We start from the raw sequence: 16,020 nt of genomic DNA, 5'->3' as shown, positions 1-16,020 counted from the left end.
AAAAAAAAAAAAAAAAAAAAGAAAGAGCATCTTTGGTGACACTGAGGAACAACTTTGATTCAAACCAACCCTGAAATCTGTCCAACTGCCGGACTTTAATTTTCAGGAGTCACTGTGAATTGCGCTGTCTGCTAACTGAGACTGGATACATCCCAAGTGATAATCTGGCCTGGCCTCTCAGACCCCTGAGTTCATGAGGTCTGCTTAATACCTCCAGCCTCACATTAAAAAACACCCCATTTTTAATGATGAAGCTTGGGGCCTGCCGAACCCTTCTCAGCCTGGAGTCATGTTTCTTTTTATCTAAGACCAATTCATTTGCAGTGAGAAATCTAACACACCTGAACCATCTGTACAATGCACTCTAGCAAATACATTCAATATGGATCAAATATCACAATCCTGGGCTCTTCACTCAGATCTCAAGTGTGGTACTCAAGCTCTTCAATATGCATTAGTTGAATGTGATACATATTTTAGCTGCAATAGTCTAGCTTAACAACATTAAGAATTTCTGGACCATATTCAATTCTGATGCAAACTAGAATATGTACTTTGTGGGTTTCTGTGGAGAAAATTGTTTCTTAATTTTTAAGTCCCTGGAAAAGTCCAAGAACATACCAGAAAGTCAAGATTTGTTTCAAAGGTAATAACTGTAAACAAAAAAATTAAAAGCCTGTAAAAGGTGTTGCTGGGTAGGATGGTGATGGCTCCAGAAACAATTGTGAGAGCTCATTCTCTTTCTCAGTTCCTAGTCTAATATTATTTTTAAAACTTTATATAATGAGAGAGTGAGAAATAGACATAAATGAAGTTCAGGGTTACAGAGCAATGTTTGCCTTCAGGAACCTCTTTGGGGGAAATTTTTGAATTGGCATTGGTTTGGACAATGAGCTCAGGCAAGAGAAATAGGGGATGCAGCTGCTACCCTTGCAAGTGGGATGTTGGGGAGCAGGAATAAAGTAGATTGTTAGGAAAAGAGGAGTGAATATCTTGCTTTCCTCTCTACTGGGACAAATGTACCTGGAGGATTTGATCAGTGTAGCAGAGCCTTACTTACCCAGAGGCCCTCATTCCAATGCTCTGTGATCAGTTCAGAGGCCAGCGGCCAAGATAGGGGTAAAGAATTGGGGGAAAAAAGAGACTCAGTGGAAACATTACAGTTGTCTTCAAATCTCTAAGAGACTCTTAAACTTTGGGTGGCATATTGTACTAGAATGTTGATGAACCTCAAGATTTTGTGATTTGTCTCAAAAGTGAGGCATGGAGAAGGATTCTAAACCCTAAAGTGGATGTCAATCTAGGTCTGACAAATCACAATGCAGACTTTGTTTGCAGCAGGGACTTGGTGAAGTCTGACGTTCCTAAGAACACGTTGTCATTCAAAAAGCCAATTTACACAAGTTTATTAATGAATGAATTCTCGTGCCTCTTGCAGTGCAGAATAACTACAGGGGTTGGAAGAGTGGTTCTGCTCACCAGCTATTGTGGAACAAGCTGGGCAGAACAGATGTATATAATTCCACATCTATATGAATGCACAGGGAATTGACGTGGTCAAGGCCATTGCCAGAGGCTGCTCTTTCAATCCCATTCTGCTCCTTTGAGCTGTATCAATGTTGAACTAGGGCAATTCATAGAGCATAAGGGAGTCAGGAGACCTTACGGGGTAGGTGCTAGGGGAAAGGGCCTCCTTGTGATATTATTCTGCCAAACAAGACATTTCCAAATTAAAAGTCAACAAAGCAAACAAAAGAATAAAAAGTGAATAATATGGATGTCAAAATCAGAATAACAAATAAAAGAAAAAATCTAAAAAGATAATTTCGATAAAGAATGTAGAATCTCTGCTCATGAACTACTAAAATAAACCTCTTAATTTTTTTTTAAAACCAGCGATGGGAGCTTATTTAAATACTATCAAGCGTTCTTATACATTTAAGCCTACCAGGAGAACATATGCTTAACAGCCTTCCAAAAACATTCACTTTATACTGTGCTAGTCATAAAGAAATAGCAGCGTTACAAACACACTGTGTATAAGTGAAGACCACTTGCTGCTCTTAGAACTGACCAAAATCGATTGGCTTATATTAAGAGTATTAGTACCACCCCAAAGTGGTATGAACGGTTCTTAACCAGGGAAAAGTAATAAAATGAGTGGCCTGAATTTCTAAGCTAGCTGTTTTTGGCTTTTCTTACCATGTGCCGCTGTCACTGTGGTATGTGAAATGTCAGCCAGAAGTTTTGTTTTGTCTTTGTAAATTGCATTAAATGACAACAACAACAGCAGAAACAACAGAACAACCAGTGAAATTACCACTTGCTGTATGAAATCGTGTATTTGTTGGAAGTTGAAGAAATCACGTTTTCAGACATTGCACAAGTGCTATAAAAGGACAAGAAGCTTAACTGGACCAGAGAAATGCATCGTGGTCACTGGGTAAATGGGCCCTACATGCAGATGCAAAGTTCTCCCTTCTGCCTAGCACAAGACTATAAGAGTTAATCAGGCTCGCAAGCCTTGAGAACTGAGAGTGTCTATCAATAATTCCTCTAAAACACTCAAAACAGTTTCAGGAACTTAGCATTCTGCAAAGGCTAGCAGATATAGCCCATTCATTGGTTCATTCCCCGCTATGTTCTACTCATTCATTCCAAGGATCATTCAGCTCACATTTACAGAACTAGAGAAGACATCTTCCTACGCCTGAGGAGTTTACTACCAAGTGAAGAAGCGGACAAATCACAAAGAACTGTGATGAAGAAGTGAACATCGCCACACTCTGAAAGGCAGAAACCAGAGATCTTGTGAGCTGGAGCGTGAGCAGGGACAGAATGACCAGCTGTGAACTTTCTAAAAGTCATTTTGGCATTGGTCAGAGGAGTCCTGCTTTGTGTATCAGTGTCAAGGCCTTAGGGGCTGGTTCTCCTGTAGTTGAGATCCACAACCTTTTTCAGAACTCTCTTCCAAGGCCTAGCACTTGCTCTAGAGGGACAGTTTGCACAGAAAGCCAGTCAGAGATGGCAAGTCGCTAGCACTGTTCTGCTGGCTCCTGTATTACTCAGCAAACTGTGAGTCATCTTGGTGTTTCCAGACATGCAGATATACCAGAGAGCTAATAAAGCGAGTGGGTTTCTTATCCCATTCAGAAGCAGAGATAATGTCCGTTCTTGTTTACAGTCACTGCTTTGTTTCCCCCACCCACATATTATCATTTCTTCAAAATGTCAAAAGAGGGACAGCCATTATGTTCAATTTTCCAGGAAAGTTATTTCTGGTTATGCCTGTGCATTTAACAAATACGCACCTCAGTAAGACATACAGAAAACCCAGATGGCCCATACAACATGATGAGTGGATGCTCAGTCAATAGTGTTCTTCCCAGGGATGGAAAATGAGCAGTTCAGCTTGCTGCTTCTTTTAGATTGTACACTAATATTATCGAAAAAGAAAAGACTGCTTTTGATTAGGAGAGGACTAGCAAGTGTTTTAAACTGTAGTCTTTACTTTTCATTGTGGTGAAAATATGTATAGCATAAAATGTACTATTTTAACAATTTTTAAGTGTACAATTCAGTGGCATTAAGTACGCTCACAGTGTTGTACTCCAGAACTTTCTCCTATACTGAAACTCTGTCCCCGTTAAACATGAACTCCTACTTTCTTCCCTCCCCAACTCCTGTCACTCACACTTCTATTGTCTTTCTCCATGGATTGGACTGCTCTAGGGACCTCACATGAGTGGAATGATACAACATTTGTCCTTTTGTGACTGGCTTATTTTGCTCAGCATAATGCCTTCAAAGATCGTCCATGCTACAGCACATGTCAGAATTTCCTTCCTTTTTAAAGCTGAATGATAATCTGTTGCATGGGCACGCTGCATTTTGTTTATCCATTCATTAGCTGATGGACATTTGGGTTGTTTCTCTCTTTTGACTACTGTGAACAACGATGCTATGAACACTGGTGTACAAACAACTGGTTGTGCCCCTGGTTTCAATTCTTTCTTTCTTTCTTTAATTTTTTGAGATGGGGTCTCGCTATGTCACCCAGGTTGCAGTGCAGGGCGACGATCAACGCTCACTGCAATATTAACCTCCTGGACTCAAGTAATCCTCCCACCTCAGCCTCCAGAGAGTAGTTGAAACTACAGGCATGTGCCACCATGCCTGGTTAATTTTGGTAAATTTTTGTAGAGGTGGGATCTCGCTATGGTAAATTTAGGTAAATTTTTGTAGAGGTGAGGTCTCGCTATGTTGCCCAGGCTGGTGTTGAACTCCTGGCCTCAGACGATCCTCCCACCTTGGCTTCCCAAAGTGCTGGGATTACAGGTATGAACCACTGTGTCCAGCCTTGCTTTCAATTGTTTTAGGCGTATACCCAGAAGTGGAATCACTGGATCATATGGTATTGCTATGTGTAATTTTTTGAGGAACTGCCATACTTTTTTTCCACAGTGGGTATACTTTTTCACATTCCCACCAACAATGCACAAGCGTTCCAACTTCTCCACGTCCTCACCAACACTTGTTATTTTCTCTCTCTGTGTGTATGTGTTTAAATAGCCATCCTGTCAAGATGCTGGTGTTTGAAGACGTGAAACTGGAAAGCTATAGTGGAGTGCACTGTCTGTTCACATTTTCCAGAGCTCATCTTTGAAAGGATTGCCAGATAAAGGGAAAGGGTCATGGAATCATTCCCACTCATTCGCACTCAGGGATGGGCGAGGGCCTCCCACATCATTCAAAGCTTTGTCACATGGAAATAAATGATCATTAATCCCAATTGCAAATGAGGAGTCCACCTTCATCTGTTGGACTGCTGAGCCAGCTGGCTTTGGCAAATTCTCTTCATGGGCCACCCTGATATGGGCCTGCAGGAGAATATGCGTCCCCACAGCTATGCTCACCTCCTCTGCTCAAAACTGGAGGATGGCAGAATTTGGTAGCATGCTACAGGGGAAAAAGCCGGCCAAAACCTGAGCCTTTAGCTGCGAATTGAAATCTCCCAAAAGCAAAGCAAGAGTTGGGATAATTTCTGGCGAAGTAGAGCTATGCATCTTTCAGGCCCTCAAGACCACCTTTGGCCCAGGACTATAAGCATGATGTTCTGGAGCCTCCACTTTAATTTTTCCTGTGCACCAAACTCCAAGAATCCATACCAAGACCTGTGGCTCTGTGCTTTTCATCTGTGTGAGTCCTAGCTGCACATTACCAAGAAACTTGGTTCACATGGGGTAAGGGAGAAAGCATCGAAGTAATGGATGAATGTTGACCCTTTATTCCACTCTCTATCTTAAAAGCTGTTGCTGAGACGGGAGTTAAGAGTCAGCCATCTGAAGACACCTGCAGAGGTGAGCCTGTGGGCGAGGGGGGAATGATCTCTTGGGCCTTTCTGCTGCTTTTGACTTTCAACAACCTTACTGCTTCAGATGGGGGCAACCAACATGATAAACCCTCATCTAGCGAAAACAAACAAAAGCACTGTTTGTCATTGTGGGCAAAATAACAAAATCAGATAAAATCTCAGACTGTTTCAACTACGTAGGAAAAAGCAGCAACTCTTTCTTTTGGGGCTGGGGGCAGGGTGCTTTAAATGTAGGCAGCATCATACCCTCTGTGGTCCCCTTCAAGCTCAAAAGCAGCCAGGTCAGGGCACACATAGTTGTTTTACAGAGCAGGCCCAGATTGTGGGATTTGTCAATCCCTAAGGGACAGAACAGGCTAAAAGTACAAATAGACTCAGGAAAGGATTCTATAATCCACGATATGGGACCATGAGTGGATCTGAGAGATGGAAGCTGGGGAAGGCACAGGACGGGGAAGGGAGGAGGCAGTGGAGCCCTCTGAGTACTCATCCTTTGCTCACCTGGACTGATGGGTCGCATCTCTAATCCCCCTTGTCTTTCTGCACCATCCACTCCTGCACTCAGAGACAATGCTGGCTGTAGGTGTTAGGGCCACAGCTGAATGGAGCAAGTCTACAGTGACTTTCAACTGCTCTAGATTTTGTTTACATTTTGCAAACTTTTCACCTGGGGACACAGTAGTAGTAGAGCAATAGGACTTCTCTTTCACCTTGGTTATGTGAACAGAACTGGACTGCTTGCTCCATATGGTGTTCTGTGTTTTGGGTTTGCAGGTATTCCTAAGGAGATACAGCTTAAAGCAGCATGATACGATGATTTATTTCTGTCCTCTTACGCTCTTTGAAAACCACAGTGAGATTCCTTGCCTCACTTTACAATGACAAATAAGTAGGTTGTTTTAATTAACTTAGCATAAAATAATTTATACCCTTCATTTTTTTAAGGACTCATTTTGGGCATCTCAATTTCAGCAAGTTTCTTTAGTTTCTCTTCAGATAATAAAAACAAACAAACAAAAAACTTGACAGGAGGTTTCTGAAAATGATTGCCTCTTCAGCTTTCATAAGCCAGTTACTAAGCAATGAAAAAAGTCTATCTACTAATCTCTATTACTGATTCATCTTAAGTGGGGGGCTTTGTGCACCCCCATAAGTTTTGGGGTTGACCACACTAACTCATGGCTCCAGGGGAACAGTGTAAAATTGCCTTCATTTGAAAGAGTCATCTCTCTTATTCTTTAACTTTTAAAAGAAAAAAATGTTGACATTTACAACGTTAGCATTTAACAAGCAGCTCATTCTAAGTTTCCACTTTTTCAAAAAGAAAAATAGCTTTGAGGTGGAGAATTGCTAATGGCTCTTAGAAACCGAAAAAGAAACTGAAATTCTTTTTGATTCTTGGTAAGATTAATACCAAGTTCTAAGCCTGTGTTTCCCAAATTCAACAGCCCATGTGGTTTCATTTCCTGGCAATTTAGAGTGCTTAAAACAAAACATTTTCAACACTGTGATATCGGTCCCCGAATTTTCAAAATGCATGTTACACTGTGTCTAATCATAGTTCCACCCAAAGCAGCAAAGAAAAAGTTCCCCGAAACCAAACGGCTCTTTGCAGCTTAATTTAGAAAGAATGTTAAAACTAAGCTTGTATGTACCATGTTTAAATACAAAATAAGAATGCTCATTCAGGAAAACATTTCCATGTCTGGCAGAGAAAACGCACAGGGCGGGCCTTGGCTCTGACCCATACGCTCTTTGAAATCTGACTGTCTGGTCCCCAATCCTTTATCTGGCAAGTGGAGGCCCTTCCTTAGTTATCATTTGACTGGCGGACAATACAGAGCTTCCTCCAGAGGCTTCTGTTCTTGCATTTTAGCGGGACTAACCTTTGAAATAAAATCTGTGATGTTTCTCGCCAGAATTAGCAAAAGACCAAATTTCTCTAAGAACACAGCCAGCAGTAGTGCTCTCCCCCAAGCCTTACTCTCAAAACGAGAGAGGAACACAGGGAAGTGAGTGAGAAAACCTGCAAGTCCAAGGTGACAGGCCCTTCCTTGAAAATATGTGGTGTATCTGATTTGGGGGTGGAGGTCATGCATTTCAGTAAGGTAATAAGTACTTTTTAAAATGCGAAAGAGTGATTCTGAGACTAGGAAAAGGCTCACTTGCCATCTCTGCCTCTCCTGGCTCACTAGTTGTAAATGGAGCAGAGGTAACTTTGATCACAATAGGAAATTCTCTTGGCCTCACTAACCTGGTTTGATCATCTTTGTTTTCAATGAGAAGTCACGGTTCAAACATAAAGAATTGAATTTGCAGAGCTAATTGAGACAGTAGTAATTAAAGGTTATTCCCTACTGAGTGGACTAGTGGAGGCTTGGAAGTTCAAAGCAAAAGGAATCTTGGGTTTCTGCAAAGATTCTTTTTGGAGGCTTTGGGAGTGAGAGTGAGTGGCGGAGAAGGACAGAAAGGAGAGGAGAGCAGGAGGCATCCCTTCAGGATGCGTGCTCTGTGCGCCATGACTATGCAGGACCAGCGCTCCTTCCTCTGCCACTCATGTACACACTCTCTGCCCTGTCACTATCGCTGTGTCTCAGCAGTAAACCCTCTGCTGAGTCTTGAAATGGCAGGCACCCCTAAGCATGCTGCAAGCAGCTGGGATCAGATCCATGCTGGCTGCAGGTGGGACTTAGCTGCCCTTTCCCCCTCCTCTCTGCCCACCTAAAGTCGTCCTGGGGTTGCATTTGTTATTCAGCATCTACATAACTCCAGGCAGCTCAGCTATGCTTAGAGGGAAGAGAAGACAACATTCTTCCCTACCCACTGGTCGGGGGAACTCAGGAACCCACAGCCTGGCTCAGCGGCTCTACTTCTTCTGGAGTCACCGACCTGTGTCCGCTGCCTTGGCTGCTCGTTAGCCATCTGACAGTGTCTTCATTAACACCCCTACTCTGGAGCTATCCATGGGCATGCAGCCCCAGAGTTACTTAACTTCCCCCCTGCCCTTTCTCTCCAAGTCACCGTCCACCCCTGGGGGTCAGAGAGGAGCCTGGATGCTGAGCCAAGGCCAACTAAACTCATTCCATTGGGTTACTGGTATTCTGGGTTTCAGAAACTTTCCTGAGAATTACAGCGAATATCGATGGAGCATAATTGTGTACCAGGCCCTATGCCAAGCGCTTTACCTCATCCCATTTAGTCCTCACAGCAGCCCCATGAGATAGGTATACTAGTACCTCCATTTTACAGACTGAGGCCTGGAGAGGGTAAATCGCTTGTCCAATAGAAAAGGTGGCAGAACTGGGATTTGTACCCAAGTGATCCGAAGTCTGAGCTTTCTTGAACTTGGCTTTGAGCCCAGCCCCAGGGCCTGTGTCCCCTGCCCTGTGCCATCTCTCTTCAGGCCATGGGTACTGGAATTACTGCACTTCAGAGGGCTCAGTCTACCAGGGGTGAGAGGCCACAGGTGGGGATAATGGGGGCCTTCCCCAAGGCCCCACTTCAGATGGAGCTGCCCAGATCCTCCTCAGGCCCAACCCCTCAGAAAGGGAAGATGGCAAGTTCACTGCCTCCGCAATTGTCCGGTGTTCATGACTGCCTACGCTAAAGCTTATCCTTAAGATAGAAAGCATATCAGATCCAGTAGGGCTTAATCCAGCCTTCTCTAAGGCAGATGTGAGTCCCCCTTCTCTACCCTCTCCATATTTGCCAAAACAACATTATGTGCCTCCTTGGTCTATTTCCCCACAGCTGCCCTCTTCCCCTGTGCTGTACAGCCTGCCTCAAGGATCAGATTCCAGGCCTTTTTTGTTCTTATTCCAACTGGCCTCTGTCCACATCCCTCCTCCCCATGAAACCGCACTCCCAGCTCTGCAGATCTGAGTGCGGCTCAAATGCACGTGCACTGAGGACACTCTAGCCAGAAGCTGCCTCTTGCTATCCCCACTCTTCCACAGTTCAACTCCCATCTCCTTGACAGATTTCTTTTTGCCTTTGAGTAAATGTAAGATCTGTACTGCAGTCGTGAATAGTAAAACTGAAGTAAGTCCTAACCCTGACTTTTGCAACACACCAAGGTATCTCCAATAATCTTTGGGGATAAGGGACATTAGATTATGCAAACAAAATTCATTATGCCTCAGTCTGATTAAACATCAAGACATATCACCCAGCCCGGAGGGAGGGCGGGAAATCCAGTGATGCAATTTGGGGTCATTAAAACCTGAGAAACTATGGGTGTTGCAACTCCAAAAGGAGTTAAAGATCCCTCCTTTAATAATTTCAGGTCCACATCCCTTATCTGTAACTTCCAGTTCAAGAAGCTATAAAGACCAATTTTACTTTTGTAAATTTGGTGCCAAATTTTATGTGGGGGCAAACGTTAACTCTGGACTTGCTTAAATGTTGACATTTCTCTGCAAAAGTAATGAAATGCTGCCTCAGATTCCAGTGGAGGGTTGTGTGACATTTGGCATTTGTACCACATTACCTTCCTAAAGTCCCAAATGTTCTCATTTTGGAAACTCATCAGGCCCCGGAGGTTTCAGGTCCAAGCCCACAAGGCTGAGCCTGTAGTGTGTGCTGGGCACCGCCCTAAGCAGTTTCGAGTTAGCTTCTCCTTTGCCTTTCCAATGCCTATGTGAAGGGGACTACTCCTTTTCCCATTTTCAGCTGAGGCCTAGGGCTTGAGTAACACTGCTCACAGGAACTGAATCAGTCAGCATCTGTAACCAGACATGAGCCTCTGATCTGTCTGCCTCCAGTGCTCAACCTCCCATGCTAAACAGCTGCCTCAAAGTCACGTGGCATTTGCCTTTTACCTTATGTGGACATGAATGGTCCATTGAACTTGAATAGTTCACTCCACTGGTAAAGCAAAATCCCCCAAGTAGAGAGATGCTGGTCTGTACATAAAAATGAGTCCCTATATAGAAGGCTGGATTTGACCTTTCCGCTTACTCAAGAGTTTGTGTCTCATCTCACATTTAGAAATAACTCCTTTAGAAAACTCAGACTTAGGCCAGGCATGGTGACTCATGCCTGTAATCCCAGTGCTTTGGGAGGCTGAGTTGGGAGGATCACTTTAGCCCAGGAGTTTGAGACCAGACTGGGAAATATAGTGAGACCCTGTCTCTAAAGAAACAAACAGACAAAAATCAAAAAAGCCCCCAAGCCCCTCACAAGACCCCAAAGATCCAGATTCAAATGAATGTCCAGTTTTTCCATTGTAACCATTATCCACAAGCTAGTAAATGCCATATCATAGGTAATCACTGTTCCTGAGGCTCAGCTTGGCCATCAGTAAAACTTGGGAAATTTGCTTAGCCTGCTGGAAGTGAGAAACATGTTTTTCCCCACCATTGGGGCCACCGTCTGTCCTTCCACAGTGGTTCCAGCTCTTGCCTCAAACACTCACTTTTTTCTTTATTATTTTTCTCTCCCCTGGAAGAGTGATCAGTCCTGAGTTCTTAGGTCTTAGAGTTAAAGGGGAGAGGCTATAAGAAGAAACAGGAGAACTGGAGACCCCCCGCTTGGAGGCCTGGAAGAATACCAGGTAGAGAACAATGCTAGGGAGAGGAGTCCAGTGAGAGTGCCAGGGAGCCAAGTGAGATCCCCATCCTGCAGGGCAGGGATGGCCCTTTCCCCTTTCCCATCAGGCTGGGAGTTGTTCAGGAGGGGGAGGGCTTAGAGCAGAAGGAACCCGCAAGGCTCAGAGGCCACACAATTCCTGTCAATCTCATGGTGGGTATGGGGTTTGGAGAGAGCACAGCTCATGTCTGTTCTTCCACAGCTACTGGATTTTAGAACCACATCTTAGCCCCATGAAACAGATCTGGGAGCGCAGGGTCAGAAGGTAGAGTCCTAGTGATAGCAAACCCCTTATCAGCAAGTACTGTATACCAGGCCCTGTACAAAGTGCTTTAGATGTATTAACACACTTAATTCCCAGGCAACCTGTCATCACCTTCACTTGTAGAGAAGGAAGCAATTAAGAGGTGACAGTGGAAACAGAAGGCTCCAGAGGCAGTGCCCCATGCATGGGTGTGTGAGCGTGGGCTCTGTAGCCAGATTGCCTGCTCTGGCCCCAACTTGCTGTGTGACTGTGGGCAACATTGGTTACTTCTCTGTGCCTTTTCCCCCAACTCTCAAGGGAATGGTAACAGCCCCTATCTCTGAGGATTAAAATGAGAAAAGGCAGGTGAAGCACCAGGTCCCATGCCTGGTCTCTGGGCACAGGCCAGCACGGGCTGGAAAGGCAGCTCTTGGTGGCAATAGCACCCCATTTGGGGAACTCAGCTTCTTGCCCCTGTTGGCAAAGGTCACTTGATCCCTTTATTGTGCTCCTAGCCACAGGGAGCTTGGCTGCTTGGTCTTTCTCCCGAACGCTTTCTCCAGCCCCACCTAGGTCATTGGTTGGGTATGATTTGCATGATCCCAATCATTAAGAATTCTCCCCCTGAGCCAGATGATCCAGCTCTGGGACAACACAATCAGTCTACAAAAATGTACCCAGTTGAAGACAAAACAAAACAGAAAGGCTCACAATGATAGCTGGTGACACGTCTCCAGGCTGAGGATCTTGCCTGCTAGTGAAAGAGTTCCCGTGTTGATGCTGGGGCTTCACCGAGCTAGCTGCAGAAGTCCATGCAAACAGATGGCAACAGCCCTATAATAAAATCAAACCAAAGTACTCCTGAACTGCAGACCAGGGCCCGAGCCCCAGGTGGCCTGCCGTGTCCTGCCTGCTTTGCCTGTCTCCACACCGCTCCCCCGACCACCCCCATGGGAACTCTCCTTGCCGTGTGGTCTATCAAATGACCAGCTTCCTGGTGTTAAGCACTCTGCATGGTTACGCTCCAGGAAACCTGGATGGAAAAGACACAACCTCTGTACTCTAGGGACTGTCACAGTCATACTCATACAGAGCTCTTGTATAAGAGGTCAGCCCCTGACAGGTGCTTTCCTTGGCCAAGCACTTTATGTTATCTCCTCCTTGACCACTCTCCAGAAGAGGGAGACACAGTGGGAAATGGAAGTACTGAGGACAGTCACGGAGAAGCTTCCTGGAGGGGATGGTGCCTGAGCCTAAGGAGCTGCAGGTGTTGGACAGGAGAGAAAATGCAGGAAGGGATGGCCAGGCCCAGGGAATGGCCGGAGTAAAGGCTGAGACCACATAGTGTGGGCCAAGTGCTGCAGGCGCTTCTGGGTTATAGAAGTGCAAGGCAGGGCCTGACGGATGCTGAAGGGCCCAGGAGGCTGGGGGGGGGGCCAGCTTACAGGCCTCTGGGGACTTCTGAGCAAGTGTAAAACATGATCAGGCCACTGTTTTAGCAAGATGGCTCATAGAGCAATGGATGGTTTATTGGGAGAGACCAGTTAAGGGTCAACTGTATGCATTCAGACAAAGAATCAAGAGGACCTGGACTTGGGCAAGGATGGGAGGAATGGGAAGCAGGGATGGTAGATGGTGACTGAGTGTTCTGTGTAGCCAGACGTGTGACCTGGCCCCATGGAGCCTCCTTGTATTTACACCCTCATGAAGTCTCCTCTGGCTTACATCTAATGAACAGAATACAGCAAAAGTAGTGGGATGTTACTTCCCAGACTAGGTCATGGAGACTGTGACTTCTGACTTACTGGCACTATCCCTCCTGCCTCTCCCCACATTACCCAGCTTCACTGGCACACTCTCTCATGCTCACTCAGATGAAGCCAGTTGTCATGTTTTGAGATGCTCTGTGAAGAGGCCATGTGGCAAGGAACCGAGGGAGGCCTCTGGCCAATAGCTCATGAGAAACCGAGGCCTCAGTCCAACAACCTGCAAGGAACCGCTTCCTGCCAGCAACCACATGAGTGGGCTTGGAAGCAGCTCCTTCCCAAATGAGATGACTGCAGCCTTAGGAGATACTCGGCCAGAAGACTCAGTTAAACCATGCCAGGATTCCTGACACCCAGAAATCAGGATGTGGGGTAACGTATGCATATAGTTTGAAGTTGGTGCATGGGGTAATTTGTTATGCAGCCACATATAACTATAATACAGGCAGGGGTCGCAGCAATGGAAACTCGGAACTGCACTAGACACACTCAGGTGGAATCAGCCGCATTTCGTGATTGAAAGGCCTGGAGGAGATGAGGGAGGACAAGAAGTCAAAAGTAATTTCAAGAGCACAGGCTCTGGAGTGAGAACACCTGGCTTCAAGTTCCTGCGCTGTCCCTTGCGAACTATGTGGCTCTATGCAAGTCTTTCAACTCTCTGAGCTTCAGTTTCTTCATTTGTAAAATGGAGACGATTAGAGTCACTACCTAACAAGTTCCTTTCACGGCCTGCCTGAGTATCCAGTACAGTGACGAACGGCACGCTGAGGTTGCTCAGCAAAAGTTTGCTGTAGCATTTTCAGAAGGCTCAGTGTTTATCCTTCTGCCAGCAGGGACAAGATTTAAATGCTTCAGTGCAATTTCCTTACACATCTTAAGAAGGCTCCACTAGTCTCGCTATGCAGCCCAGTGCAGGGAAGTCATTTCTGTATTCAGACTTGTCCTCCCTAGCTCCCTCCACCGGGAGCACCTTGTGGGTGCAGCTTTCCTTCCAGGGAAGTTGGGTGACCTGAACAGGCACTGAAACCGTAACCTTGGCCTCATTAACACTGTGCTTTTAACCACACAGGATTAGCTGACTTCAGTAGACTTTTTCAGAGTCATTTCCGGTCTCAGAGAGAACTATAGCCTGGATTTGCCCTCCAGAGCCAGATATTGGCAGCATGAAACACAGTTGTTATTTCCAAAACAAAAGAACACAGCCAGATAGGAGATTGTCTTACCTGTCTAGGCAGAACAGGCATGGGATCTGAGGCCACTGATCGCTGAAAACGCTGGGGTTGCTGCATCATCTGCTGCAGAAGGAATGAAGAGTGGTCAGGCTGCTGTTGCTGCTGCAAGGTGGTGGTGGCCGTAGAGGAGGCAGTGGCTGAAGATGCCTGTGTTGGTGTCGGCTGCTGCAGGTAGTGGAGCAGGGAAGGCTGCCTAGAGGTGGCAGGCATGGAGGGCATCTTCTGGGAAGCCGGCTCAGAAATAAAATGGGACAAGGGCTTAGTGTTGCCAAAAGTAAATGGCTCTGTGGCTCCTGGGTTGGAGCTTGCCATCCCTTGCTGCATGATCATGCTCAGGGTTTTGGATGAGCTGCTGGTCATGGGCTTAAAGATTGCATTTGCTTGCTGCTGTTGCTGCTGCTGCTGTTGCTGGCTTAGAAGATTACTGGTGGGGGTGAGGCTTCGGATCAGGGAGCACTGTGGGGTGAAGGACTGCTGCGGCAAGCCTGGGCTGGAGAGCTTCTCTGGGCGATAGGGTGGGGACGGCCCAGGGTTGCTGGTGGGCAGAGCGGACATCAGGTGTCCTTGGGGGGTTTTGATGGTAGAGGACACCAGGTTGGCAAGAAGGGAGCTCTGTGGGCCAAACTGTGGCTGTTGAGTGAGAGCAGGGCTGGGGAGCTTCTCAGGAGCATAGGGCATGGGGGGCCCCAAGGCAGCATTGCTGCTGGACGTCATGCTTGACAGTAAGGCATTGGGAGAGCCTTGAAGAGTGCTGCCCGACAAGGTGTTGGACGACATGCAGGACACCATGAGGCTCTGGGGGCTGAATGGGGGTGGGGGTGCTGGCAGCGGCAGTGGTGGTGGGTGTGGTGATGGCACCGGGCGGTAAGGTGGAGACAGTCCTGGAGGAGGCAGACCAGACCAACTGGGCGTGGGCCCCTGCTGCTTTGTAGCAGACCCCTGCTTGCTGGCTGCCAATGCCTTCAGCTGGTGGGCGTGATGCCACTGAGGCACTGGTAAGGGTGGCAGAGTGACAGGGAGCATGGCCTGGACCTGGCTCTTGGACTGTGCCATTGAAGAACTCGGTGACATCATCTGTTTACTGGTGGAAGGAATGGAATAGCTGATCCCCGTGCAGGAGGGTGGGATCTGAAGTGACACGCCAGTAACTTGGCTGCAGCTAGAAGCAAAGTCCTTGCTGGAAGCCAGGCTCTCCAAGTGCGACATCTGAACCGAAGGCTTGGAAGTTGTGCTTAGGGTTGCCTGGGGATGATCTAAAACCAGTGGCTCTTCTGGCTTGGTCCCCAGTATCTTCTCAAGATCTAGCTCATTCACAGAAGGGTCTTGAATTTTGGTGAGCTCATCTAGCAGCTCCTGGAGTTCCTGGTCTACAGCCGGCACGTTGCTGGTTTTCTCATAGTAAGGAACAGCTGGCCCTTTCAGTCCCACCTCTGTAGTCGGTGGTACCACAAATGGTGAGCCCATGATGCTGCCGTTCATAGGGTTGTTCTCCAGCAGTAACGACTGGCCCCCCACTCCCATAGCCGCAGGGCTAGGATTCATTGTCAATGGAGGGACCTGCAGCTCTGCACAGGCAGTACCAGGATGGGTTCCTGGGCCCATAGCAAGGGTGACATCTTCAAGGCAAGGCCTCTTAATTTTATTAGGGTAGCCCCCATCAGCCATGTCTGGAAACTGGAAGTGGTCTTCTTCTTGTCTCCTCTTGACAGTTCCCTGTGATTGAAAGAGAAGAGAAGATGGAGGAGAGGAGAGGGAAGGAGAGGAGAAGAGAGGAGAGGAGAGGAGAGGAGAGGGGAGGGGAAGGGAGGGGAGGAG

At 46.6% G+C, this 16,020-nt stretch overlaps 1 protein-coding gene across 4 annotated transcripts in view; it reads right to left on the bottom strand.

Moving 5' to 3' along the window:
- MAMLD1 (mastermind like domain containing 1) overlaps positions 1–16,020 on the bottom strand; it is a 581,158-nt gene that overhangs the window by 26,221 nt on the left and 538,917 nt on the right. For all 4 annotated transcript variants that reach the window (XM_017500880.2, XM_037728616.1, XM_037728617.1 and 1 more), the window contains 2 exons: positions 14,197–15,918; positions 11,919–12,041 (listed from right to left, as the gene is read on the bottom strand). In XM_017500880.2, coding sequence (XP_017356369.1) covers positions 11,919–12,041; positions 14,197–15,918 — 1,845 coding nt within the window. The remainder of the gene's footprint in view (positions 1–11,918; positions 12,042–14,196; positions 15,919–16,020) is intronic.

The sequence above is a fragment of the Cebus imitator genome, unplaced genomic scaffold, assembly GCF_001604975.1.
Source record: "Cebus imitator isolate Cc_AM_T3 unplaced genomic scaffold, Cebus_imitator-1.0 Scaffold273, whole genome shotgun sequence".
Taxonomy (NCBI): Eukaryota; Metazoa; Chordata; class Mammalia; order Primates; family Cebidae; genus Cebus; species Cebus imitator.
The sequence above is the reverse complement of the archived record's forward strand: the minus strand, read 5'-3'. Positions and strand labels throughout refer to the sequence as shown.